Source organism: Cladophialophora immunda, assembly GCF_000835495.1.
Source record: "Cladophialophora immunda strain CBS 83496 unplaced genomic scaffold supercont1.4, whole genome shotgun sequence".
Taxonomy (NCBI): domain Eukaryota; kingdom Fungi; phylum Ascomycota; class Eurotiomycetes; order Chaetothyriales; family Herpotrichiellaceae; genus Cladophialophora; species Cladophialophora immunda.
Window position 1 is genome coordinate 3,162,301 of NW_015622544.1, and position 24,126 is coordinate 3,186,426.

Below are 24,126 nucleotides of genomic sequence, written 5' to 3' on the forward strand. Positions count from 1 at the left end.
TCACAATGGCAGACATCGCGGAGAACCGGCTCCAGTTCGCCCTCAACCAGGGGTTTGCGTCGGCCGTATCGCCCATGTCCCCGAGAAAAGGAGAGACCCTGGAGGACAGGCTGGAATCTGCGAGAGAATTCGCAGATGAATTCTGCAAAGCAGGGCAAAAAACAGAAGAGAAGAGGTCAGACAAATTCTCTGTCACGTTTGAATGCACGGGCGTCGAGTCCTGCGTGCAGACAGCCATCTATGTAAGTATTCCAGGAGCAACGACGTCGCCATTGCGGTTCTTTGACACGCCAGCATATAGGCCACTCGCGCGGGCGGCAAGGTCATGCTCGTTGGCATGGGCTCACCTATCCAAACGTTGCCTATCGCAGCAGCGACGCATCGGGAAGTTGATCTGGTTGGCATTTGGCGATATGCGAACGCGTATCCGGAGAGCATCGATATCATGCGCAAGGCTGGTCAAGTTGGGACAGGGATCCCAGATCTATCGAGCATCATCACCCATAGATTTGAAGGCCTAGAGATGGTTCCCGAGGCATTCGAGCTTGCAGCGAAATCGACAGATGTGGATGGGAAGCTTGTCGTCAAGGTTGTGGTCAACAACGTCTAGCACGGGACTTTGTTCTCTAGAATAAATGAAGCATTCAAATGAAATGTAAAGACGAACCTGTTACAATGCTGACTGCTGTACCGTACGGTTTGTACGCCGATAATCTCACTCGGCGCTAAATGAGGCCTTTCCTGCGGCATACAGCAATCAAAGACCTGGAATCATACCCAAGCTTCAGGCCGGTCGAAGCTTACTAACATGCGGAGTCCGTATCTCAAGGTCGTGCATGTTGTGCGACGAGGAGGTTGCGGAATATGGTTTCCGCAATCTCTGGAGAGGGGCCTCGTTCTGGGGATGATGCCGTATGCCATATGCAAGGCGCGGTGATTCAGCCATCGGACTGAGTCTTCGCCGCTGACGTGAATTCTTCATTTGACGCCTTGTGTAGAGCCACATTTTGGAGCGTGCGGGAGCCCAAGGCTCAGCTCTGGCTCTCTGGTTCGGATAATGCTGGCCAGTCCTAGTGGACGAAAGTGATTATACTCCTCGAGGGGGGGCCGATGGATACGTATTTTGGGTCCACCGCCATGGCTGTCTGTGCATCGCGTCTGGCCCTAGCACGAATTACGCTGCAGCTTCTCTTTTTTTCGTTTTATTGTTTGTTTTAGCTACGGATGAGATGTTGCCATCTTTCGCTTGGAAAACTTGCGATAGCTATTCAAGACACGGTGCAGCGGAAACAACATGGTTGTCTCGTTGTTCGACTTAACGGGGAAGACCGCCATGGTCACAGGCGGCACGAGAGGCATCGGTCAGGCCATGGCGATCGCACTTGCAGAAGCAGGCGCCGATGTGGTGTTGATACAGGTATGTCGAAGGTGTTCGAAACCGTTGTCTCTCTCTCTCGGTGCCGATGTGTCTGATCTCTGCAGAGGAGCACCGGCGCAGACAATACTACCCAAAAGGCCATTGAAGTATTAGGTCGAAACTGTTTCATCGAACCCTGCGAGCTGAGCGACAAGACAGACGTGGCCACCCTCGTCTCAAGAGTAACTGCAAGACACAGAATCAACATCCTTCTCAATGTCGCCGGGATCCAACGGCGAGCGGACGCAGTGGACTACGCTCTCGACACCGTCGAAGAGGTCCTCCAAGTCAACTTGAACTCGACGTTTGTCATTTGCCGAGACATCGGAAGATATTGGATCAACCATAATATGCCCGGCAAGATCATCAACACTGCGAGTCTGGCGTCGTTCATCGGCAGTGTCAGGATTGTGGGATATGCGATGAGCAAAGGAGGTGTGGCCCAACTCACTAAAGCCTTGAGCAACGAATGGGCGGCGAAAGGCATTAACGTGAATGCCATTGCTCCGGGGTATGCCGTCTCTACTACCCTGATCAGCCGTCTCGCCGCTTGCTGACCACATAATAGATACGTGGCGACAGATATGAACGTCGACACGAGGTCGGGCGACCCGGCATACCTCCAGAGCCTCAATGACAGGATTCCTGCCGGCCGATGGGGAACGCCCGAAGATTTCAAGGGCTCCGCAGTGTTTTTGGCCAGTTCGGCAAGTGATTACGTCCATGGACATATATTGCTGGTCAGTATCTGGGACATGTGTGCGGAACTGTGCTCGCCGTTCTGACAATACATTGCAGCTCGATGGCGGGTTTATGGGCCGTTGAGAGTACAAGCTTTGCTTCGGATACAAAGATGGTGTGTTCATATTTGATTACAGAAAGGCCATTGCGGAGGAGAACAATCATTGACAGCGACCTAGCCGAATCCCAAGAGAGCAGTATCTCTATTTCCCACCATTACTATACATAGAGAAAATACCCAAAGCAATCTCAACCGACAACGTGCAAATGGCAAGAGGATCTTTGTTGTGATATTAAGAACAGGTCTCTTTCTTCTGGGGAAATATTGTCAGAGAATAGTAAAGCTACCGAGTATATACCTACCCCTTCATACATATATGTGCTATGTACATATACCACCTTCTTGAGCATGCCATCTCTACGTCCTTGAGAAATGACCGTAGGAGCCGTTGCCAGCGACTTCTGATCAGAGCTTTAGTCTTGCCTGATTTCGTGCGACAATCCCCCCCGAGCATTCCGTCATTCACAGTGGCGTTGCCGAAAACACCTCTAGCGGTTTAGACCTTGTGCGGGACAGAATGCTCTTCATGCTCGACGTCATCCTCCGGCTTGTTGGAGGTGGTGCCGTACAGGTGGCCGTCTTTTCCCACCACATGGGTGCCGTCCGCGACCGGGTCGCCGAAGATCCTGGCGACTTCTTCCAGGCTCAGGCCCTTGGTCTCGGGGAAGAAGAGCCAGAGCAGGACGGCGTAGATGGCGGTGAGGACCGCGAACACGATGTAGTACCGCCAGTGGATCGCCTGGAACGCCGACGAGGCCGCCTGCGTGAAGACGAGACTCGCCAGGAAGAGGCCGCTGATGGAGAGACTGGTGCCGACGGCGCGGAGGCGGGTGGGGAAGATCTCGGACACGTAGATGTAGGTCGTGGCGTCGATGAAGCTGGCGTAGAAAAAGATGTGCATGAAGAGGAAGACGATTGCCCCCGCGGCGGTCCCTGCGGTCTGTTCGTGAGTCGGGAGAGAGAGCATCGCGATCTCGCCGATCAAGACGAGGACAAGAGCACCGAACCCGATGACTGGGGTTTTGTTAGCGAGGGAGGCTTGCTAGATTATGTGGTTTGACTTACCCAAGAAATTGACCCGCCCGCCGCGATCCACAAGTATCGCGGTGATTGCGTTGCCCAGGATAGACACGGTTACATAGCCGGCAGAGAGGAGAAATGCCTGTCGACCGGTATATCCGATACTCGAATACAAAGACACAGCGTAGTCTGAGGCCATGTTAGCGACAAGTCCCTCGCTTGCTGTTGTCAGCTTACAGTTGATGACCAAAGTGCCGGTACACTGGCCCCCAAACATCACGCCAAACCCGAGAGCAAGACGTTTGAGATTGTGTGCTTTGGTGAAGATCTCCTTGTATGCCTGGAGACCAATCACATTCGTCTCCAACGCGAACTGTTCGCGCATGATGCTGTACTCGCGATGTGCAAATGCGCCGTCGAGATCTTGGGCGTCGGCGTGAATCTTCATCAATACAGCAAGAGCCTTGTCGGGATCGTCGCGCTGGAGGACTTTCGGATCCGTCAGCTGGCCATGTGCAAGTGGAACAGGCTCCGGGATGTCAACTTACGCCATCTTGGAGACTCGGGGACTGTGTATATTCCCAGGCCCAAGATCGCTGGGAACACAACTTGCAAGGCTAAGGGTAGCCGCCACTGGATATTGCCAGTCATAGTGTAGCAGCCGTAGCCGACCCAGGCTGCCAGAGCAGAGCCAGCCCCGATAGCGACGCCTGTTGAAAAGCGTGGGTCAGCGTTAACAGACGAGCCTTTTGTGTTCACAGAACCTACCATGCAGACCGACCAGGAAACCACGGGAATGGGGAGGAGAAACCTCCGACTGATACAGGGGCACCGCTCCAACTGCCATGCCCACACCAAAGCCAGAGAACGTGCGGAAAACCAGAAACATGGCAATGTTCTGACTGGCTGCCTGTATAGCGCCGCCGATGACCATAAATGCCGCGGAGACGGCGATGGCACCCCTTCGAGAGAAGTAATCACCCGCAGGACCGATCAAGAGGGCTCCGAAGAAGCCACCCGTCTGGAACAATCCGTTGGTGGCTCCGATCAGTGCTGAGGCATTGTCTCCGTTGGACTGGCCGGGTAGTAGCTTCATATACCCTTGGAACTGAGGCTGCCCGAGGGTCGACGCAATGATGGTGGTGCAATAGCCATATGAGAGCGAGCCGAACGTGGCAAACAAGACAATCTATTGTGAGCGTCAGCGACCCAAGATATTGGACTGCTTCAAGCCTTGTAGTGGATTGGAAGGGCGAAGTAGTAGCTGCAAGGCAACATACCAGGACATTGAGCCAAGTCCAGGTCTCTTTGACTTCCGCCATCTTGTCAACGGTGAAGATTTTGGTCTCTGGTCAATGATCGATAGAGACAACAAAAGGGGGGCTTACGAAAGAGCCTGATGGTTATAAGGCCCCAGCCTGCACCCAGCTGACCCATCGCAGAGCCTTGTGAGATGTTCTAGAGCTGCTCTTGTCATCCGGAATATGGGTTCCTGGGGGCGTCTGGAGAAAACCGAAGCGGTGTAAGACACTTTTACCTGCGGGGGACAAATTGTTCAAGACGACACAGAGACACTTCCCGTCCGCTCGCTTAGGCTTGCGGGGAGTTCGGGGTCTGGGGGTTGCTGTTTGCCCCCAGGTCCCAATCAGCTGCTCCATATTCAACACATTTGATCCACAACATTTACGGACTCGATTGCCTCCTCGCCGGCTACAATGGATTCTAAGGCTGGTCGCGACATGGAACAGAAGCCAGGCACGGAATCCGACTTTCCTTTGCTGGGTACGATTCCGGCTCTGGACCGAGTAGAACACCTGCCGGTGGAAAGGAACAATTGTTGCGGAACTCTCCCCCTGGTGCCTCAGGGGGATCGGAACGCATTGTTCCAGGCCGTGTATGTATTCGGGAACAGAGCAGAAGTCACGAAGCAGAGAGCCGAGCTTCTGCAGGAAAACACTATTGTGATGCCGTGGCCGAATTAGGAAGACCAGGGGCGTAAACGTGCTTGTGACGAAGACGCGTAACAATTGACTATACTGTGACATGAACCAGAAAGCACAATGCCCAAACTAGCCCTGGAGGGGCTGGAACTGTGATTTTCGTCTCTTGGTGCCTGGTCTCACGGACTCTTGAGCCTCGAGAGCCCTCCGTTTCGGTTTTTCTGAGGCAACAAGCTTGGCTTGCCACTTACGCTTGATGTCCAAGAGAATATCCAAAGTCCGCGAGGCATTCTTGAAGGCCTTCCCTAGTTCTGCCAATGCTCTGCAACAGGTGTCGAGGTGGCGTTGGAGGTTCAACTTGTCAGTTCCCTCCAGGTCAAGAACTGAGGCCAACACGAGGATAATGGCTGCCGAGAACACGATGCTGACCACCTCGACGTTGACGAAACGCAGCGGATAGCTCGACTTGTAAATGCGGAGGAGTACGGATATAGCAACGGCAGACTCTATGCATACCGATCGAGCATGCATATGCCGAATATTGGAGTTGATTGTGCTCGAAGCTGTCTTCGACATAAACGGGCGGTGAATATATATCATGAATTGGTGGTATTGCATGCTGTGGCTGATTAGCGGGACGTCAGATGCAATAGGAGATAGGAGACATACTGCAATACGAGGACATGGGGCAGGTGCTTGATGTTACCGTCATGCTTGTCAAGACTGACCTGCAACGCAAGTGGCAGGTTTCGCCGCCATTGATCCAGTTTAGAAACGGTCTCATCGGCAAGCGACTGCAGCATTTTATCTGATACATCCGCCCGTTCATACCTAGAATGTAAGCAGCTTGACGCTTACCGAAGAAGAAGAAACTCACAAAACATGGCTAACATCGTCCATGGCCTCACAGAGCAACACCCATTGTCGAGGAAGCATGCCATTGGGATCGGACGAATCGGGGACTGAGAGGGTTGCTTCAGGCAGAGTCTCTAGCACGCCGTAAGGTACCCATCGCTGCAGCCCAGGTATCCGATCGGCGGGCTGGTGAACTGAAGGATTGTGGTTACTTATGCGGCAAGGTGGTCTTCCTAGATAGAAGCCCCAGAGACTACACAGTTGTGAGTAGGAATGGTGAAGGGTCGTACATGGGCACCTACTGATCAACCACAAAGCTTCCCCAGAAAGCCATTTTGCGAGCCTCAGCTTCGGTGGAACTCATTAGACCTTTGGCTACATACGGCGTCATGTCAAGGTGTAGACCGAGATCAAAGGACAAACGGACGGACATCCCTATCAAATACAAGTTACTAATGATTGATGATTGACCAGGAGAACGTACCACTGTAGAGCCATCCGCGCGCGTCATTTGTAGATGCTGCTTCGAAAGAGCTTAAAATCACCAATGCTTGCACGGTTGCTACTCTGGGGCTGTCCAATTCGATATCTAACCAGATTTTGGCCCGCTTCGCAAAGAACTTGGGCAAGGGTAGAGGGAAGTTCTCATGTCGGCCCGTGTCATAGATGGCGCCAAAAGCACAGCTTTATTTAGATTAGTATGGTCAGTCCTCAGAAGAGAGTAGCGTGGAGAGCTCACATTGCATTGATCAACGTCTCCGACAAGTAGGAGCTGCGACCAGGGCGGGAGCGGTGTGTCCTCCTTGCTTGTCTATACAGTTCTCGATCCACGACATGGAACGTAGGATCCTGCCAGGTGAAGTATAAGTTGGTTAAATGGTCCTCCAAGGCTTCATCGACGTGTTGGCCAAGTCCGGCGGCATCCAACAGCCTTTGGCCGCGGCTTCGAGCAACATTTGCTTCCGCGGATTGTGTGGTTGGCCCAGTATCATCGCGGAGTGGCAGGTTTGAGGTCGCGCCGAAATAGCGAAGCTCGCCGTCATCCGTAACTTGCAGGGTCCCCATTCTTTCAGCAATCTCATTGATCACACCGTCGGAACCCTCATCATCCGGAGCGACTCGCAAATCCAGATCTGTGGCTGAAATAGACTCCGGCGAAGTTGCAGGGCCCAGAGATTGATCAGTTCCAGACATTTCCATATCTGGATAAGGAATTTGTAGGTCGATCCAGCCATAAGTCATGCCCAATGGCATGGCATTGAGTCCCGTAAAATCTGTGGTCCACTCAGGAAACGCGATGTTGCTCTCTTGCAACGCAGCCAATTGGTCGTCCATGTCCGTATAGTTGGTGAACAGGTCGCCCACCTCTGGTGCATGGGCAGGGATGGTTCGGTTGCTATTCATTTGGGCGAGGTCAAGCATGAACTCCTCGGGCCCCCGGAGCGACACATTGTTCTGGTACTCTCCTGGTTGAGAGTGCCTCCGCTGTGGCTCTTGCGACCCTGATATAGGCAGCGGAATTAAGTCGTTGGTAAGTCCTTCTCCTTGAGCCGAAGCTTCTGGCTCTAATGTCTCAAGTGCCACTTGTTCTTTTGGTGATGTACCTGGCTGCTGCAACGTTTCGATCAAGCGGTCGATTAACGCAGCATCATTGGCATTCAGTGGTGGAGGCTCTAGCCCGTGGGTGCGAATGAATTGTTCAAGTTCTGACAGTCGGGCAGAGAAGACTTGAATGGCTTTCCGGACGGGTATCCTGGACGCGAATCATGTGAATATATGGAGCTCAGATCCAACTGTCTGTTCTTAACACACCTTCTCTTGTCCTCCCCTTGGGCATAGACACATTGCTTTTTCTTCTTTTTACAATTGCCGCAAATTGGATGAACACCATCACACTGTAAATCGTAAACATCAACTACCTTCCTGACAAGGGACGGCGGTCGGTGCATACTCTGATTTTTCCATCGCGACAGGTAGTGCAAGCAGTCGACACGTATTTCCTTCTGGTAGACTTTGGTTGTTCACCCGCCCGTGTCGACATCTCTTTGGTCAAGAGAGAAGAGAATGTGTAACCCAATGGGTGAAGACGCTGCTGTGAAGTATAGCTGGGATCAAGTGGTGAAAGTCGAGGTAAGTTTACCAGGTGGGACGCAGTGATCAGCTCACCTGTCTGGGGTTGGGGGTTGTATTTATAGCTCGACCAGGAGAGCCTTTCGTACAAAGGTCATACGCACTATAACTGTAAAAGACCAAGGCCGCTTGGTTCGGCACCCGCGATCCTGGGCTCAATGAAAGTCAACGAGATGATTGCTTCCCGTGCGAGGGGACGAGTTAGAGTTTCGTGTTTCCTTTCCCCCCTAAATGTCCCCCCAGACGGACCAAGGCAGGCCGGGATTTGGGGGGAGACCCTGCTAATGGGCACCAAAGTAACTCGGATTCTCGGCTGCCATGCGGCTTGGACGCTACCACAGCTGAGAAGAGTCAATCAAGAATCTTCTCGCGCTTGAATCATTTGGTCGCTTAGTCAGAGACACAAGGGGAGCTCTGCGAAATGACCGATAGTACTGTCTGATTAGCGCGGGGCTGGAGGAGGGAGTGTTGTAAGTAATCCGGGGTTAGGGAGATTGTGGGTAAGTCCTCTCGTACCTACCTAGGCTCAAATGTGCACCTACTGTAAAAAATAGTTGTATTCCAAGGTATGGATGGTGTAAGGCTAAAACAGCACGCAGCAAATACAGATGTCTGACATTTGATCCACGTCTTTTTCGGCTGCTTCGAGACCAATAGGGACCATTCAATTTGTACGATATACATAGGAACTGCCACATCGGTTCAACCCGGCCTTTGTCTGCCATGGAGACATTGAGGAGGGTTTCAGCACTGGGGAGCAGAATATCTATTCTTCAAGCTACGGCGCAAGCCGGGCTGCGAGAACTGTGGTGCCGCTGGGCCGAAGTGCTCTGATTACAACCCTCGATGGTAGCCTCATAACTCGGCTATACGTCTGCAGGTCTCCGGACGGCTAGGGTAATAGAGTTGAGATAGCTTCTCATCCACAGAACGGTAGCAACCTGACATCTATGCGTATAGGAATAACATCGACGGTGAGGCAAGCCATGGTGCGAAGATGGTCGAGAATTACAGAACCGAAGCAGTTGGCCAGAAGACTTGGGAGCATATAATACAGCGCATTCGAGGCACTGCATTTGGCGGGATCTGGATTGACTGAAGGATACGACATCCGTCCTGATGGGCCTGGGATTGATATTTTTCTGGCCAGAGAGTATCTCCCCTAGCCTTGCTCAGAAACAACCTCATTTTAGAAGAGGAAGTACACGTTTGGGGCACAGCCCAACTAACCTCGCTGACGCTTTCAGTCTCCCCACTAAGGACCTCGTCAATCCCCTTGGGCTTTCTCGCATCCCGTCTCTTCTGCGAGATCTCCGCTACATCTACATCGTTGCCAAGTCAGGAAGCGCTCGCGGTCCAATTTCCACCCGTTTCTTCAATTCCTCCTCGGCCACACCACGCTTGATCTTGCGGATCAATTCCTCCGCGTCGAAATCCGTGCCGATCGGGTTCTCGGCGAAATATGGGCTGTTCATGAAGTCGTTGGCCTCCTTGACGCTGTCAAAGTTGTCAACCTGCGTTTCGATCATGTTGCCATCGGGGTCTTTGTAGTAGATGGACGTCGTGGGCCCGTGGTTGACGCACCACACGGGCGTGATTCCTCTGGCTTTGCGTTGCCGATAAGCCAGAAGCAATGCGGACAGCGTCGGGAAGGTGAAAGCAATGTGTTCCAGTCCACAGCTGGTGTACGATTTAGGTCCCGTATCTGGTATCCCGATAAGGGCGATGCGATGGTGTTCTTCGTCGTACGTGATGAACGAGATGAAGTCGTTTCCGTACGTGACCGTCCCTCCCAGGAAGTTCAGATAGAAGTCGACCATTTTCTTGAGGTTGCCGGTGCGGAGGACGACGTGCGCCAGGGTCGACGGACTCAGCACCTTAGCGCCCTTGTCGTCGAAGTCGATTTCTTGGAGTGAGCCCATGATTAAGTCGTTCGGGTAGTAGGATATAGTGCGCCACCGTAACCCCAGGGACAGCGAGGCCTAAGTATAATTGTGCTCCTGCTCTTCAAGCGCTACATAATTAATTGGGTCCTTTGTAAAACTGACAGGGAAAGACCGGCCCGAAGCTCGAGTGATCCCTCGGCCAAAACGCCGAGCGAATTGGTTAGTCTCCGGACACATTCTGACAATGCAGAGGAGTGCAATAAGACATCTTCGCGTACGCACCAGTGATTTTCCACGATGAGCCTTCTCTGAAACCGTCTCAACCGCGACGGAGAGTCTGCGATGTCCTACGTAACAAAGGAAACCGTCTGGCCCGATGTGGTCGCGCTGAATGATAACGTCAAAGGGGTCATTCGACTTTTCTACGAGCTGGCAGACAATAAAGAAGCCGAGGCAGGTCCGCGTATGGCGAGCGAAGTCTTCACCCCGAGCGCAAAGTTCATCGCAAGTAATGCGGCGTTTCATGGAAAAGAAGGTAAGCAAGGCGTCGGCGAGCCCATGGCGCAGAAATGAGACCTATGCTGACTGTAATCTTTCCAGAGATCTCTCGTTGCAGGGATAACGCCTGGGGAGAAATCACTGCTCGTTACCATCAGATTTGTAAGGTCTTTGTTAGTGACAAGGAATGCCGGGATCTGTTTCTGCTGGGTGCTGTCAAGATGGGCTTTGCAAACGGGAAAGTCGTGGAGGCGGACTTCAGTGCGCATATTGTTGTCGATGCTCAGAGCGCGGCTGCAGGGAGGCCTCGACTGGAGCTCATGCACGTATTTGCTGTAAGTTTGACTCTGTAACCGACCTCTGATTGCCGGAGAGACGTGGCTAAATGAAAACCAGGGGAGCGTAAATGCTGGGAAATGAGCCTAACGAGCAGGAGCATCATACTAGGATGATCTAAATACATAGCACACCAACGAGTGATTCGTGTCGGATACGATACCAAACCAAGAACTAAAGCTGATGTTACTCACTTCCTCTCACTAGGCTTCCAAGCTCCAAATACCATCCCTTCTGGAACCTTCTTCCATTGCCCCGTTTCTGGGTGCAACAGTTCTTCAGCGTCCTTGACCGCTTGTCGGATGATTGACGTCCTCTCAGGGCTCCGAGGCACGATGTCAATGGGATACTGACGAGGGTGGACTGTTATCCCTCCCACTAGATCATTGATATCCGGAGTGATCGGGTTGCCGGCTTTGTCTAGAGCCTTGCGGAGGTGGAAACCCCATAGGATTCGGGACATTCCCAGGTAGAGGGACCTCTCTGCAATATGGACACCTTGGCATAATCGACGACCGGCGCCAAAGTTGAAGTTATCTCGCTTCAGTGGCTCACCGTTGGCGGATTCGTAGAGCGTGGTGTCGTCTCCCACGAACCTTTCGGGGTTGAATCGGCGAGGCTCGGGAGAGCGGTTGGGATCCATGTGAATGCCCCTGAGAAATGCTCGTTAGTAAGTGAACCATATACGCAAGCAAAACGTTGACTGTACCAAACGTTGTTGATGACAGTCGCTCCCTTCGGAATCTTCCAACCGTTATAAGTATCATCTTTCGTAACACTATGTGGAACGCCCATGATGACTGTAGGCATCCAGCGAAGCGTCTCCTTGACACAACAACGGATGTAGGGTAATTTGGAGTAGTCGTCAACGTTTGGTAAGCGGTCGGGCCCGACCACACGGTCTATTTCTTCCTGTGCCTTCTTCTGCACGTCTTGATAGACCATCATTGCCTGGATGAAGGCGTACATTGTCGAGGAGGTGGTATCGGAGCCTCCTTCGAGCAAGGATCCCACGATATAGCCAACGGCCTCGTCGGACAGATTCTCGCTCTGTTGAGCGAGCAGGAGATCGTTGCAGATACATGGCTGGAGGAGTTAGCTTTGTGTTCGCGGTGCTTGCGACAGTACAAGGATTGCCATGGGATAGGCGTGCTCACCAGGCCAGTTCCATCTTTGAGATCCTGCTTGGCCTTCAACCAGTGTTCGGTGTACAGCTCTCGCCCAACCTGGTGTACGTGCCTCCCCTTGCGGACACTGGGCAGCATGAAGCTTGGGAGTTTCTGGAGCATCGGATACAGATCGGCGAGTTGAGAGGACGCGCTTTCCGACACCTCGCTCCACCCGTTGACTACCTGTGCGGACCGGCCCCTGTTAGACTGGAAAATGAGAGCAAACTGAACACAAGGCAACATACGTAGAAAAGTTGGGCCAGTCTCTCGTCGCGGAAATCTGGGCAACGGTACCCGAAGATCATCTGGGTGGATAAGGAGTAGCTGAATCTCCTCAAATGTTTGAACAGATCCTCCGATCCGGGCGCATCCAGGAGTCCTTTGAGAAGGACCTTGTTCTCCAGGTCCTGGTAGGGGATGTACTTTGCAGCCACCTTGATGTTCAGAATATTGTGAATCAGTCGGTGGATCGTCCTCCATCTTTCACCGTATCTCTGGGTTGTTGCGTTAGAAATCAAGCTGGACGACTAGACTAGATGGCCGCGGGAACAGCTGCTCACCATGACGACCAATCTATGGCCTCCGCTGGCGACATCTTGACTGATATACAAGTCGGGGCGGTCAGAGTAGATGCCGCCACGTTTGTCCAATAGTTCCTTGATAGCGATGTCGGACGACAGGACAATGGTAGGCTTGGTTCCCAGCATTAGGGAATAAACTGGCCTGTCTCCATGTCAGTCAGTCGTCTGAAAGCTGGGCGATAAGAATGCATGCTGTACCCATATTCTTCAGCCCACTTTTGGAACTGCAGATACGCCTTCTCGGAAGGTATCTGCTCAGCACTTAGTGTTGTTGAACAATATCTACTAGCAACTTTACTACCTGGTGAAGATTCCCAAGGATTGGGAGAGTAGGAGGACCTGGTGGGAGATCTTTCGGTCTCTGGCCCACATGATACAGTTTCCATAGTGCGAAGGTCAGTCCTAGGACTATGGGAATCCCGATGTATTTGGTAAGAAAGTTCGACGACTCCATGTTCGCTGGTTACGTCAAGGAGAAGAATAGTAAGCAGGGGAGATTCCTTCACTGAATTGAACATGACACAATGAGCCACTTATAGCATATTGGCACTGGACAGGCTCCCATATGGGTGCTCGACCGTGCCGAGTCAAGCGTGGGAGTATAGGATTGTGCTGTCCACTTTGAGGCCATTCATTAGTTGCCTGGGACTGTGGAGGCGGGTCCGGGGTTTCTACCGCCCCAGATGCGTATGATCGACAGCCTGCGCCCGTCCACACAAGATTCTTGGAGCGTCCATGCCGGCCGGCGGGAGGTGTGAGCGCTCGTTCGGGCTTGTTGACCGTGACCCCGAATATTCCTGTTCGGGCAACACAGAGAATGGCGTTGATTGGTACAACTCTCAATCTGCAGGTTTACTGTAATCACAAGGTGAAAGGGGCTTCCTGATGCCTGGCGGAACAGTCTCTTCGCTCGCCATGGCATCTGGCTCACGCGACGTCTAGAAGCAAGCAGGAGTAACGGAGGCTGTGGTGTCACTGAATCCACCGGCAAGGCTCAAATCTTCACTCTAGAACTCCGTTATGCTGATCATCTATCTTCATAAAACAGCATAGAATTGTTTAACGACAACGAGCAAGGAAGACCTGCGACAACATCCTATGAAGAGTATCTCGATACACTCGAGCTGATGAATGCCTTGATTGAACTAGGAAAAGACAAACAATAAGCATTTGGATCTCATTTATGCTTGTTACAGCAGACTCCACCTAAAGAGCTCCCCTACATTTGAAACGCTCCCATTTTCTCCAACTTGAAATCATCCACCTGAGTCGTGAGCTCCTTCGTAGCTGTGAATGCGGATTTCGGTACCGCGGCAACAGCAGCTGCTCTTTCTCCCTTCCACAACTTAGCCCTTCCTGTGACGACCTGTAATAACTTCTTTGCCGCCTCTGTGCTGTTGATTCTATCCCCTCTCCAAGCGACGTGCTGATCAGGTCTGACCAAAACGAGTCGCTTCTCATATATCCTCTTCGCCAAATGCTCGTCGTCTAAGTTAACTCGTTCCAACGGCACTGACAGAGTCCTGGCTGCCTCGTGCAGGAAGTCCTCCCCACAGTCCTCGCTCGAAAAAATGAGCAGTGTCCAATCTCTGCCAAACCTGTCAAATATTGGCGTGCCGTCTGAAAGAAAGACGTGCGGGGGCCGGCCCCCTGGCCAAGACGTTGGAGTGTATCTTGAAGGTTCCCAGTGAGGCTCGGTTTCTAGACTGTCGTCCTGGAAAATGACGGGTGATTTATATCGGTAGCCCATTTCGATTCCAAAGTCCTTGTTCTCACCATCGTGCGACTGATAATGGCTGTGAATAATGGTCCGAATTCGACGTGCGTCTTCCGTATCCTCATCAAGACTGCGCGGATCTCGACCCGCTAAAAGTTCTCTGAGACTGTTGTGGACCTCGAAGTGGACGCCGGAACGCTCGACGTTTCGAAGCGCTACGGGTCTTCTCTCCAATTCGTAAGACTCGAGTAAATCGGTGCCACCGGTCCGATTGATGACAGCGGCGAGTTTCCATCCCAGATCGAAGGCGTCGGCAATGCCCATATTCATTCCGTAGCCCCCAGTGGGGATATTCTGATGTGCTGCGTCGCCAGCGATATGGATACGATGATTCGGGCTGCTCCAGCGGCGCGCCACCGCAATATTAGGTCGCCAGATCGAGCGAACAAGGATCTCATCGATTTCGATTTGATATTCTCCGTGAACTCCTCCGAGAACTCTGTAAACCGCGTCTCGTGACTCGATCTTTTCTGGTTCAGCATCCAGAGGCAAAAAGAGGTGAGTAGTCCAAGTGTCGACTTCATCCTGGGCGATGATGGCTCCGCCAAAGCCGCCGTGTTCGGCCAGGAGAAATATATGCCAGAACTGGCCTTGCTTCTGTAGACGGGTAAGGTCGCGAGATTTGAAGTGGACGAGAAGAACGCACGTCGGGCTGCCAAATCTTAGTAAAGAGAGTTTAATGCGCTGTTCATCGGGAGACTTACACCGGTCCCCCATCTAAAGGAAGACCCAGCGACTTTCGGACTCGGCTGGATGCGCCGTCACAGCCAGCGACATAGTCTGAGACAAACTGGAAAGAGGCACCCGAGTCCACGGATGTGACGGTTGTCTTGACGTGGTCATTCTCCTCCTGGACCGATTCGACTTTATAACCAAATTGGAGATTGATCAAAGGATCCTTGTCGCAAATGGCCTTCAGCCACTTCTCGAATATCGCCTGCGACAACCTCTGCCAAGGCTCTGAGGGCTGTGTCCCGTCATTATTCTCTCGAATCTGTTTTCGGAACTTCTCAACGCTGGGGAGATCCCATCTTGTTATGGGCTCCCTCGCGGAGAGACCTGACGATACTAAGACAGGCTGGTCGATGTGCGCGGGAACCCCCTGCCGTCGCAGGTCATCAGCTAGGCCCAATTTGCGAAAAAGTTCCATGGAACGAGCATTTGTAAGATCCATCTTGGGCCAGCGGGTGGTTGTCTGATTGCGCTCAAAGAGAATGGACTTGGTGCCATAATGTGACAATACTTTGGCAAGGAGTAAACCGACAGGACCGCCGCCGGCTATGAGAACGGTCCCCTTTGGTAGAACATGACGCTCCTGCGCTGTGTCGCCATGGATTTTGGTGGTTTCTCCGTTGCTGAGCATTTTTTCAGAATTTTGCATGGTGAAGCCCACAGGTTGGGAAGGTGTCAACGGATAAGCGCTGAGGTTATGAAGGAAGTCAACTCCACGAAGATTCTTTCTCTACGTCTTGGGCACACGGCCTCATCCTAGAAGGCTCCGTGGTACTGTCCATGGCGTCAGCGCGTCCAGATCGATCCGTCCGCCTTGGTCTCGGTGTAGTTCGCCCCTCGCATGCAGTATACCCTTCTTGGTCGGCAAATCTCGGTCGGCGGCGTCTAGCTGCCCGAAGGTGGCATTCCTCGACAGGGTAGTGCTCAGGATTCATTGGTTGTTACATGATAGGAATGGAAAGGTGTCGAACCAAGAGCCTGACGTGGCCCAAGGCGCTCGGTCCCACCTCCACTACTCCTCACTCCACGATTTCCCCGCCTCGTGGTTGTTCTACAACAGCTCCAACCTCGAAAACTGCTAGTTCGACATTGCCTGGAGCATTGTCTGCGCCTGATGATGGCGACGATATCCACCGCACCAGTCTCTTCTGCCGTTACTCGATCTCAAAGGACTGAGAATGCGCGGCCCAAACGCGTTGTGGCGTGTAATTTTTGCAGGGCCAAGAAGATTCGGTGTATGTCCTGATCATCTACGAGAACAGGGCCACTGGCTTATGGTCTAAATAGGTAACTGGGAGGGAGTTGGCCCATGTACAAACTGTCTCGATCGAGGCCAACATTGTACTTCAACGACACCTCGTCGATGGCGAACCAGGGAAGGAAGCAGGGAAGGCAAAGATATAGTGGAGAGGTTGGAGCAGCTCGAAACACTTCTCAAGCAACAAGGACCTGCTGTAAGTTGTTAAACCATCCATCAAAGTCCTGTCGCAGCTAATCTTGCTCAGCCCGCAACTACATATCATATCCCTCGACATGATTCCCCATCTGATTTGAGCAGTGGCTTATCTAGATTTACGGGAAGAAATGACCGAGATTCGTTGAACTCTTTGCTGCCTGCAAATTCGTCCGCTTCGCTGAGGACCGACGGTGAAGAGACGCAGAGCCCGTCCTGCTTCACGCTGCCCCAATCATACAAGGCGACAAACCCTCCTGGGTTTATGGACTCGGTATCCCTGGCAACCCAAAGAAATGCCGCGGTCGCAGAAACCTCTTCATCGCTTGAGTGGAGTTCTGGATATCACCTCACACCGTCCGACAACGCCGACGCGGTAGGCCTCGCAGAGAGCAGCCCTGAACAAATCAGAGAGAGAAGCAGTATCTCGTCGAGCGAAATAGTAGGTTATTCGAACATTTTGTTTGCATTTGGATCGGCTGACAGAGACGTCGAAGTCTAACTGGGAATATCACGGTATGTGGCAATCGCTCAAATGCATTTCTCTACGTGCTCAGTGATCCTAGGCCCCAGGTCGTTCTTGTCTATTTGTTCAAGACCAGGAATCCAATGGGTCGCGAGCAAGACGGGAAACTCGAGTTTCAATACATCTGCCAGGACATTTACTACCTACATCACGGGCCGCCTTAAAATCGAGAAGATGCTATCAAAAGAACGAAAGCCAGAGCCAGATCAAGAGATAGCTTGGAGGTACACTCGAGGTAACATCTCCCAACAGCCTTGACGATTTGGAGTCTAACCTCGCGGATCCTCTACCAGCTTTCTTCGAAGAGGCACTTGAATCTGCACTAGGGATCGTGCACCGCCCATGGTTCGAGACGCAACTCAAAGGTTACTTCGAAGGAGCCGTTACCGATACTGATCCCGCCTGGTATGCCCTTCGAAACGCAGTCTACGCTTCGGGATGTCGAATCGAGCTTTCAAAGTGCAGTTCTTTCCAGGAAGCCAACCAATCAGCATGGGGTTATTTTGAAAATGCACTGTCGGTGCATACAGAAATGTTATATTTCCGCACGTCGATTGTCGGTGTGCAAGCTTTGACACTAATGGTAAGGAAGGCAATCCGAGCATTGTTCGAACAGCTAATAATGGCAAATAGGCCTATTTTACTCAGAACATCGCTAGCCCTTGTCTCGAATACGTGCTCTGTGGTATAGCTGTACGCCTGGGTATCGGGAAAGGACTCCATCGCCAGGCGGTCGCCTCGTGGAACCTGACCGAATATGAAAATTCCCTACGCAGTTGTTTGTTTTGGGCCATATATTGTTTGGAGAAGCAGATCGTTTGTCAGTCTGGGCGCCATTCAGTATGTGGCCCGTTTCTACCCTTCAGCAAAAATGAACACCTAGGATTGTAGTGCTGACCTTGCTTTCAGCTAATTGATGACGACGACGTCAGTTGTCAAGTACCAACATCCGCCCCTCCCGACAGCACTGTGAACATCGAGTACTGCAATACCCTGATCAGACTAGCGCGACTGTCATCGTTGGTCTCCAAAAGACTGTCTACGGTTCAGGCGTTTCAGCAGGGCGGCGAGGCTTTGGTGAGATCCGTCGCTGAGCTGGACGAGCAACTCAATATACTGAAGCGCTCGATCGACCCGATCATATCTCGTCCGGCTGCTCCTAACCCGACCCAACTACCATCCGGGATGACACTGCGGCAAATCATGTATCTTCGCGGCGCTCTCCAGAGCATTACTCTCGATATTCATACGTCTCTAACTTATCCATGGAGTCGGAGTATGTGTGGCTTAACACCTCACGCTGCACTGCGTGACCAAGTCGAGACATCAACACAGATTGTGGCAGAGACGTGTCGCCAGGCCATCCTGGCAACCGAACACATACAATTCGATGCTAGCACCCCTGTGCCGTGAGCATCCCCTCTTCGTCCGCGTGCAAAGCGTCAACACTGACCCATCCAGGTTGAGTTTCTTTGGACCGATATATGCATTAATCAACCTCTTCATCTACATTCTCCAAAACCCCCAAAGATTTGGCATCCAGTCTGATCTTGCACTGATGGAGGTGGGCGCCGGGTACTTTGCCCGGGTGAAATTTGCAACCAGTTCGGAAATCTCCATCAGTTTTGCGCGCGAGATGGCCACCCTCGCCCGAGAAGCCACGGAGAGAGCACACGGGCTGCAAACGGCCAGCAGCGGCGTCGCCTCCGACCAAGATTTCTCCTGCCTTCCGCAAAGGCTATCCGATAACGTGGCCGTGGCTGGTCAATATCTCGGCATGGAAGATCAGCCGTACAATGACCAGACTGTCGTAGGTCTTCCCCAGGCCATATGTGATTTTCAAATACAACCCCCTTAGGGCGATACTGACGCTCCTGACTTCAGGATGATATGAGTGCCTTTTTCGACCTCGAGCTGGAAAATTGGAGCACATTCCTATCAACAGACTTCCACGGTACCGTGGCCGATTTTTCCATCGTTCCCCGTAACCAGTAAGTCGGTATGAAGCTCCAGAAAAGAGCTGGTGCAGTGGTGCCAAAAAGGCTCTGTACCATTCAACCATCGCATGCCGCTGACTCGAGCCTTCCACTCCGGCAAACATGCGCCGACCCCGACCCAAAGCATTCGGGACAATCTGCCTAGGCGTGGCACTAGGAGGCTCTGGGTTTGGCAAGATCCCCATAATTGCCCCCATGCTTGTGGGGTCCCACCTGGTAAGGCTGCCACGAAAATAGCCATACAACTGTTTTTGCTATAAATGAACGGTGGCAGAGTACGGAGCAGCTTTCATTGAGTGCCGGGGTCCGCACAGGAATACAATGGCGTTGGCGATATCCACAGGGTGGCTCGGTCGTCATAAGGCTGTTTTTGCAGTGTAATGATCCATGTGATGCTGCCCCATTGCTGGCTCCAGCATTGGCATGATATATTTCCAGGTCCGACCATTTTGAGGTCCAAAGTCGAATGGATCAGCAGGATCAAATATACCTCCTTTGTGCTTTGGTGCGAACAAGCCTGCCGAGGAATACTTGTGAAGACGTTGTGCGTGACGTTGTGCGTGCTTCTCAGGTTTCACCACCTGCAGTGCGGGATCATGCTGTGAAAGCCTCACGGTTGCTCATTAGACCAGGTTCCGTCGGCTTCTACGGCCCCGACATAAATGAGAATCATCAACATAGCAGAATCGTCGTTTAATTGAAGAGCAGGGACTAGAGGTCGGATCTCTGCCCATTTCGTGTATCATAAAACTGTCAGCAACTTCCGCGCTCACTCACCGAAGGAGAGAACTCTGTAAGGAGGATGCGGTGCTTTGCCCCTTCCTCTCGGTGCTGCATGCTCGGCACGAGTGCCACATCGAGGGATGGGCTTGTTCAAGGAGAAAGGATCAACGCGGGCACAGCTGGCCGACTCCGAAAGCATATTCGGGCCGGTGTCCTTGATCTACACGAAGGCGGGGTGCCGAGGGCCTAGATGCCGCCAACGTGCTCGTATGCCTCGTATCAAGAACAGACAGGACTCAACCTCGAGAATCATCAAAACTGGAATCCCTTGCATGAAGCTGAAGGAGAGTGTCAAAGAGACCTCGCACGAAATACAAGCCACATCTGCCATCCGCACCAGTTCTCACGATGTTTCAGGCCATCACCCATAACCCTTCAGTGGTTCTTCTGCTCGTGGCGATAGCCGCGTTCGTTATTATCAAAGCCTCGCGGATAGGTATGCGGGCTCCAGGTTTACCCCCCGGACCCCCTACGCTTCCGATACTTGGGAACCTTCATTTGGTGAGCGCCCGTCGGCACTATGTGGTAGACACCTCGAGAGGACTTCCTGTGCTGACCAGCCAATCTGTCTGCAACCCAGATGCCAACCAAAAACCCACATCTTCAATTCCAGAAATGGGCGCAAGAATACGGGTGGGTCAATGGTGTCGTTGCTTCCGTGCCTCGCGAACAGGAAAATTGGTGTCGCCCCAGTTATCTCGTCTCCCCGGGTTCTATAGTCTCCTAACAATGAGATCTCTCTACCGACAGACCCGTTTATTCGTTGATCCTCGGGACGAAAACCATGATTGTCCTGTCTTCCGACCAGGCAGTCAAGGACTTGTTGGACAAGAAGAGTGCGATATATTCGGATCGACCTGACATGTTCATCGGTCAAAAGATCGCCAGTGGTAATCTGCGACTCGTTGTCATGGTAAGGAAGACCCGCCCACAGGTCAAGGCGTTCCTGATTTTTAATCTGATCTGCAGAGATACGGCGACAATTGGCGCATGATCCACAAAATCGTCCACAACATTTTGAACATCAAGGCCGCCGTTACCTATGTGCCTTACCAAGATCTTGAGAACAAGATCCTGATGGACGGGCTACTGGACACTCCCGAAGAGTTCCTCAACCACATTCGCAGGTTCAGCTATTCGTTGGCCACGCAGATGATTTTCGGCTTCCGGTGCCCGGACATCAAGGACCAGCAACTACAGCAACTATTCTGGGTTCGTTTGCTCAGTTTTACACCTGCCTGCATCGAGCTCCGCGCTGATAGACTAACGTGCTCGGTGCGACCAGAGTTTTGAGCATTGGGGAGAACTGGTAGGGAGCGCCAGTGCCCAGCTGGTAGACCTCTTCCCCATCCTGCAAAAGCTTCCGAAATCCCTGGCCCCGAACGTCCGATATGCAGAGAAACTGCATCAGATCGAGAAGAACCTTTATCTAGGCCATTGGATGCGGGCCAAACGAGGACTTGAGAACGGCACTGGGTTGGTAAGCGCATGTGGATGCAACGTCCTTCCTGCATAATACTTCATCCGAAAACAACAGAGATGGTATTCGAAAGTTCACTGACGATACCTTGGCGTAGCCATGTTTCTGCAACGACGTGCTCCGCGTCCAGCAGACGGAACAGTTTTCAGACGATGCCGCAAGCTACATGAGTGGCTCTCTGCTTGAGGCGGGTTCAGACACAACGTCTTCGACTCTGTACGGGTTCATCCAGGCTATGATAATATGGCCCGATGTCCAAAAGGCAGCGCAAGAAGAGATTGATCGGGTGGTGGGACGTCAACGCCTCCCGAATATGGACGATTATGACCAGCTCCACTACATCCGATGCTGCCTCAAGGAGAGTTTGAGGTGGATGCCGACAGTGATTCTCGGAGTTCCTCATGCCGCAATCAAGGATGATGTATACGGTGCCTACACTATTCCCAAGGGTGCGACGGTTATAAATAATGTCTGGTGTGTCTACTTTCCAGCTCCCCCAGTGCAGACGATAATGCTAATCAAGAACGTACGTTCTATAGGGCGATCCACATGGACCCCAAACGTTGTCCAGACCCTCGACGATTCAATCCCGACCGATTCAAAGACGATTGCACAACCTTGTACCAGTCGGCCAACGGCGACCCTGCCAAACGGGACAATTTCAATTTCGGTGCAGGCCGCCGCCTCTGCCAGGGGATCCATATTGCCGAGCGCTCGCTGTTCCTGGGGATTTCCAGGTTGCTTTGGGGCTTCGACTTGTCTAAGCCGCTAGGGAAGGACGGTCTTCCAATCACGCCCGATATCGACGACCTCGTGGGCGGCATCACTGTACAACCTCGAGACTATCAGGCTGTGTTCACACCAAGGTCTCCAGAGAAAATCGAGATCATACGAGCCGCCGCGCGTGAGGCTCAGAGCTTGCTCGACCCCGAGACGCAGCAGTGGAAAAAGGTGCCCGAGGGGATGGCTGTAAGCACATGGATGCCAGACAAGGTTGACGGGGAGTGACGGTGGCCTTTTCCTGACCCAGATTTACCCGCCGTAGCACAGCCCTTGTCAGGCTCATCTAGAATGGTGTTTCTTCGAAACAAACTTGCACATTGTTGCTGAACTGTCGGTCGTGTACCGAGTATATCCACAACGCGCCGAAAGGGGTGGCCAAAATGAGTAGAATCTAGTAAATCCAGATCAAAGAGCCCACCCAACAACTGGCGTTGTATCGATTACAGCCTGCGCCTGAATGATTGACCCTGTCAATGTGACCAGAAACCAAAGCCAAGAATTGCATACTACTTCTCTGAACGTAGTTTCCTCCTTGGGCTGATTTGACTCCTGATTCATCGGGTTTTACCTTTCTGTTCAATTTAGATCAGTCAGTCTCCAAGTGTGGTAGCATCCACCCCTATCGCAGCCGTTACGGAAACCATATTCCGTTACATTCAAGTTCGCCGGCGTCAAGGGTAATTGACTCAGACGCGCACCTGAACCGTAACACCGGTCAAAACTAGAAAACCACCTCCTGAATCCTCCGTGCAGTGAATGTAAGATCTATAGCATACTACACTATACCAATTTTCATGAGCACATGCTCAATGGCATACCCAAGCAAGGTAAAGCCGAGCGAAGAAAGCTGGGCGGAGTTGTGTTTCGTCGTTCGGCCTCCGCAAATCACAGGGTGCAAGGCTGGGAACTCCTGGCTCGGCGCATCAACCAGACTGTGCCGAATCAAGGTTGATCCAGCCTCCGAACCAACTTCCAGTTTTGGAACAACTTCGCAGCGAGCTTTTCATCTACACGAACAATCTTGAAGAGTAGCACTCTTGAATTTCTGTTAACATCAGTCCACAGTAGAGAGATGGTGAACTTGTCCTTAGGGATCCTATGGCGCAGCTAGTCCTCTACCATCGATCATGAACTTCCCGTCCATGAACGTTCCGCCATCGAGGGAACCATCTGCTCTTGTCTGCTACCTCCGATCATGGCGGCACGACATTATAGAGCCTGGGTTGGTACGTATGGAGGTATTCGCTCGGGCTCTGATCGCCAAAGACGCGTCTGAGCCCAGCTGTTGGCGTTACATTGAAATGGGAGGCACCTCTCCCTGACTCGGGATCCGTGCGTCTCAGACCATGCTCCTTGTTACCATCAACTTGGCCTCTGCGCAAAGCTTACTTTCGCAAGTCCAATTGCCGTCAGTGCTTCACTGGATAGGCACAGCTCATCGAACAGCCTGAAGTCTGCTATATCGGGTGGCTCAGCCGTAGGGAAAGCGATGGTCTAGTCGTCGTCACTTGTTCTCTCAGCATCTTCCGTCTACTGTTCTATCCATTCCCTTCTCAAGCCTTTAGCATATGTGATATGGACGAGATTCTTGCATTTGCACTGGTGGCAGGAAATCTTGGTCTTCCCGTCACACCTCGTCTTCCACGGTGCACGCCCACTGTCCACATTCCACAGCCTTGTTCGGGCATCGTCACCAACATGCTCTAGCCATTCAGAACAAACGGCTGACGCCATGACGATTCCAAAAGATACACAGCCCACGATATGGCTAATGCCTGCGAAAATACTGTCAGGATTTTCATCCCTTCCCGCAGAAGAGCAATGGGTTATAAATTGGAAATCGCCGCGGCTCGGCCACCAACTTCCCTCCTCATTCATGTTACACTATAGACCCCTTTGCCTGACCGGGAATACAAGCCCTTGCACACCACCAGGATGTATATCCTCGCATATTCTTTGGC

General features: G+C 52.3%; 5 protein-coding genes across 5 annotated transcripts; 3 read left to right on the forward strand and 2 right to left on the reverse strand.

Annotated features, from left to right (window-relative positions):
• Nucleotides 1–1,294: 1,294 nt before the first annotated feature.
• PV07_07466 (uncharacterized protein) lies at nucleotides 1,295–2,242 on the forward strand (the record flags this gene model as incomplete). The annotated part of the gene is made up of 4 exons (XM_016394555.1): nucleotides 1,295–1,417; nucleotides 1,483–1,928; nucleotides 1,986–2,157; nucleotides 2,216–2,242. 4 exons carry the CDS (start codon nucleotides 1,295–1,297, stop codon nucleotides 2,240–2,242), a joined length of 768 nt encoding a protein of 255 aa, XP_016247974.1.
• Nucleotides 2,243–2,715: 473 nt separating this feature from the next.
• Nucleotides 2,716–4,561, reverse strand: PV07_07467 (uncharacterized protein; the record flags this gene model as incomplete). The annotated part of the gene is made up of 6 exons (XM_016394556.1): nucleotides 2,716–3,233; nucleotides 3,285–3,428; nucleotides 3,477–3,728; nucleotides 3,788–3,949; nucleotides 4,008–4,428; nucleotides 4,520–4,561. The coding sequence occupies 6 exons, from the start codon at nucleotides 4,559–4,561 to the stop codon at nucleotides 2,716–2,718; spliced, it is 1,539 nt and encodes a 512-aa protein (XP_016247975.1).
• Nucleotides 4,562–10,392: 5,831 nt separating this feature from the next.
• Nucleotides 10,393–10,968, forward strand: PV07_07468 (uncharacterized protein; the record flags this gene model as incomplete). The annotated part of the gene is made up of 3 exons (XM_016394557.1): nucleotides 10,393–10,585; nucleotides 10,651–10,883; nucleotides 10,945–10,968. 3 exons carry the CDS (start codon nucleotides 10,393–10,395, stop codon nucleotides 10,966–10,968), a joined length of 450 nt encoding a protein of 149 aa, XP_016247976.1.
• Nucleotides 10,969–11,074: 106 nt separating this feature from the next.
• PV07_07469 (uncharacterized protein) lies at nucleotides 11,075–15,792 on the reverse strand (the record flags this gene model as incomplete). Its single annotated transcript, XM_016394558.1, has 7 exons — nucleotides 11,075–11,537; nucleotides 11,594–11,970; nucleotides 12,042–12,236; nucleotides 12,299–12,547; nucleotides 12,614–12,776; nucleotides 13,858–15,063; nucleotides 15,116–15,792. 7 exons carry the CDS (start codon nucleotides 15,790–15,792, stop codon nucleotides 11,075–11,077), a joined length of 3,330 nt encoding a protein of 1,109 aa, XP_016247977.1.
• Nucleotides 15,793–16,861: 1,069 nt separating this feature from the next.
• Nucleotides 16,862–19,117, forward strand: PV07_07470 (uncharacterized protein; the record flags this gene model as incomplete). The annotated part of the gene is made up of 8 exons (XM_016394559.1): nucleotides 16,862–17,038; nucleotides 17,094–17,112; nucleotides 17,163–17,357; nucleotides 17,416–17,705; nucleotides 17,756–17,962; nucleotides 18,032–18,531; nucleotides 18,584–18,932; nucleotides 19,007–19,117. The coding sequence occupies 8 exons, from the start codon at nucleotides 16,862–16,864 to the stop codon at nucleotides 19,115–19,117; spliced, it is 1,848 nt and encodes a 615-aa protein (XP_016247978.1).
• Nucleotides 19,118–24,126: the final 5,009 nt, after the last annotated feature.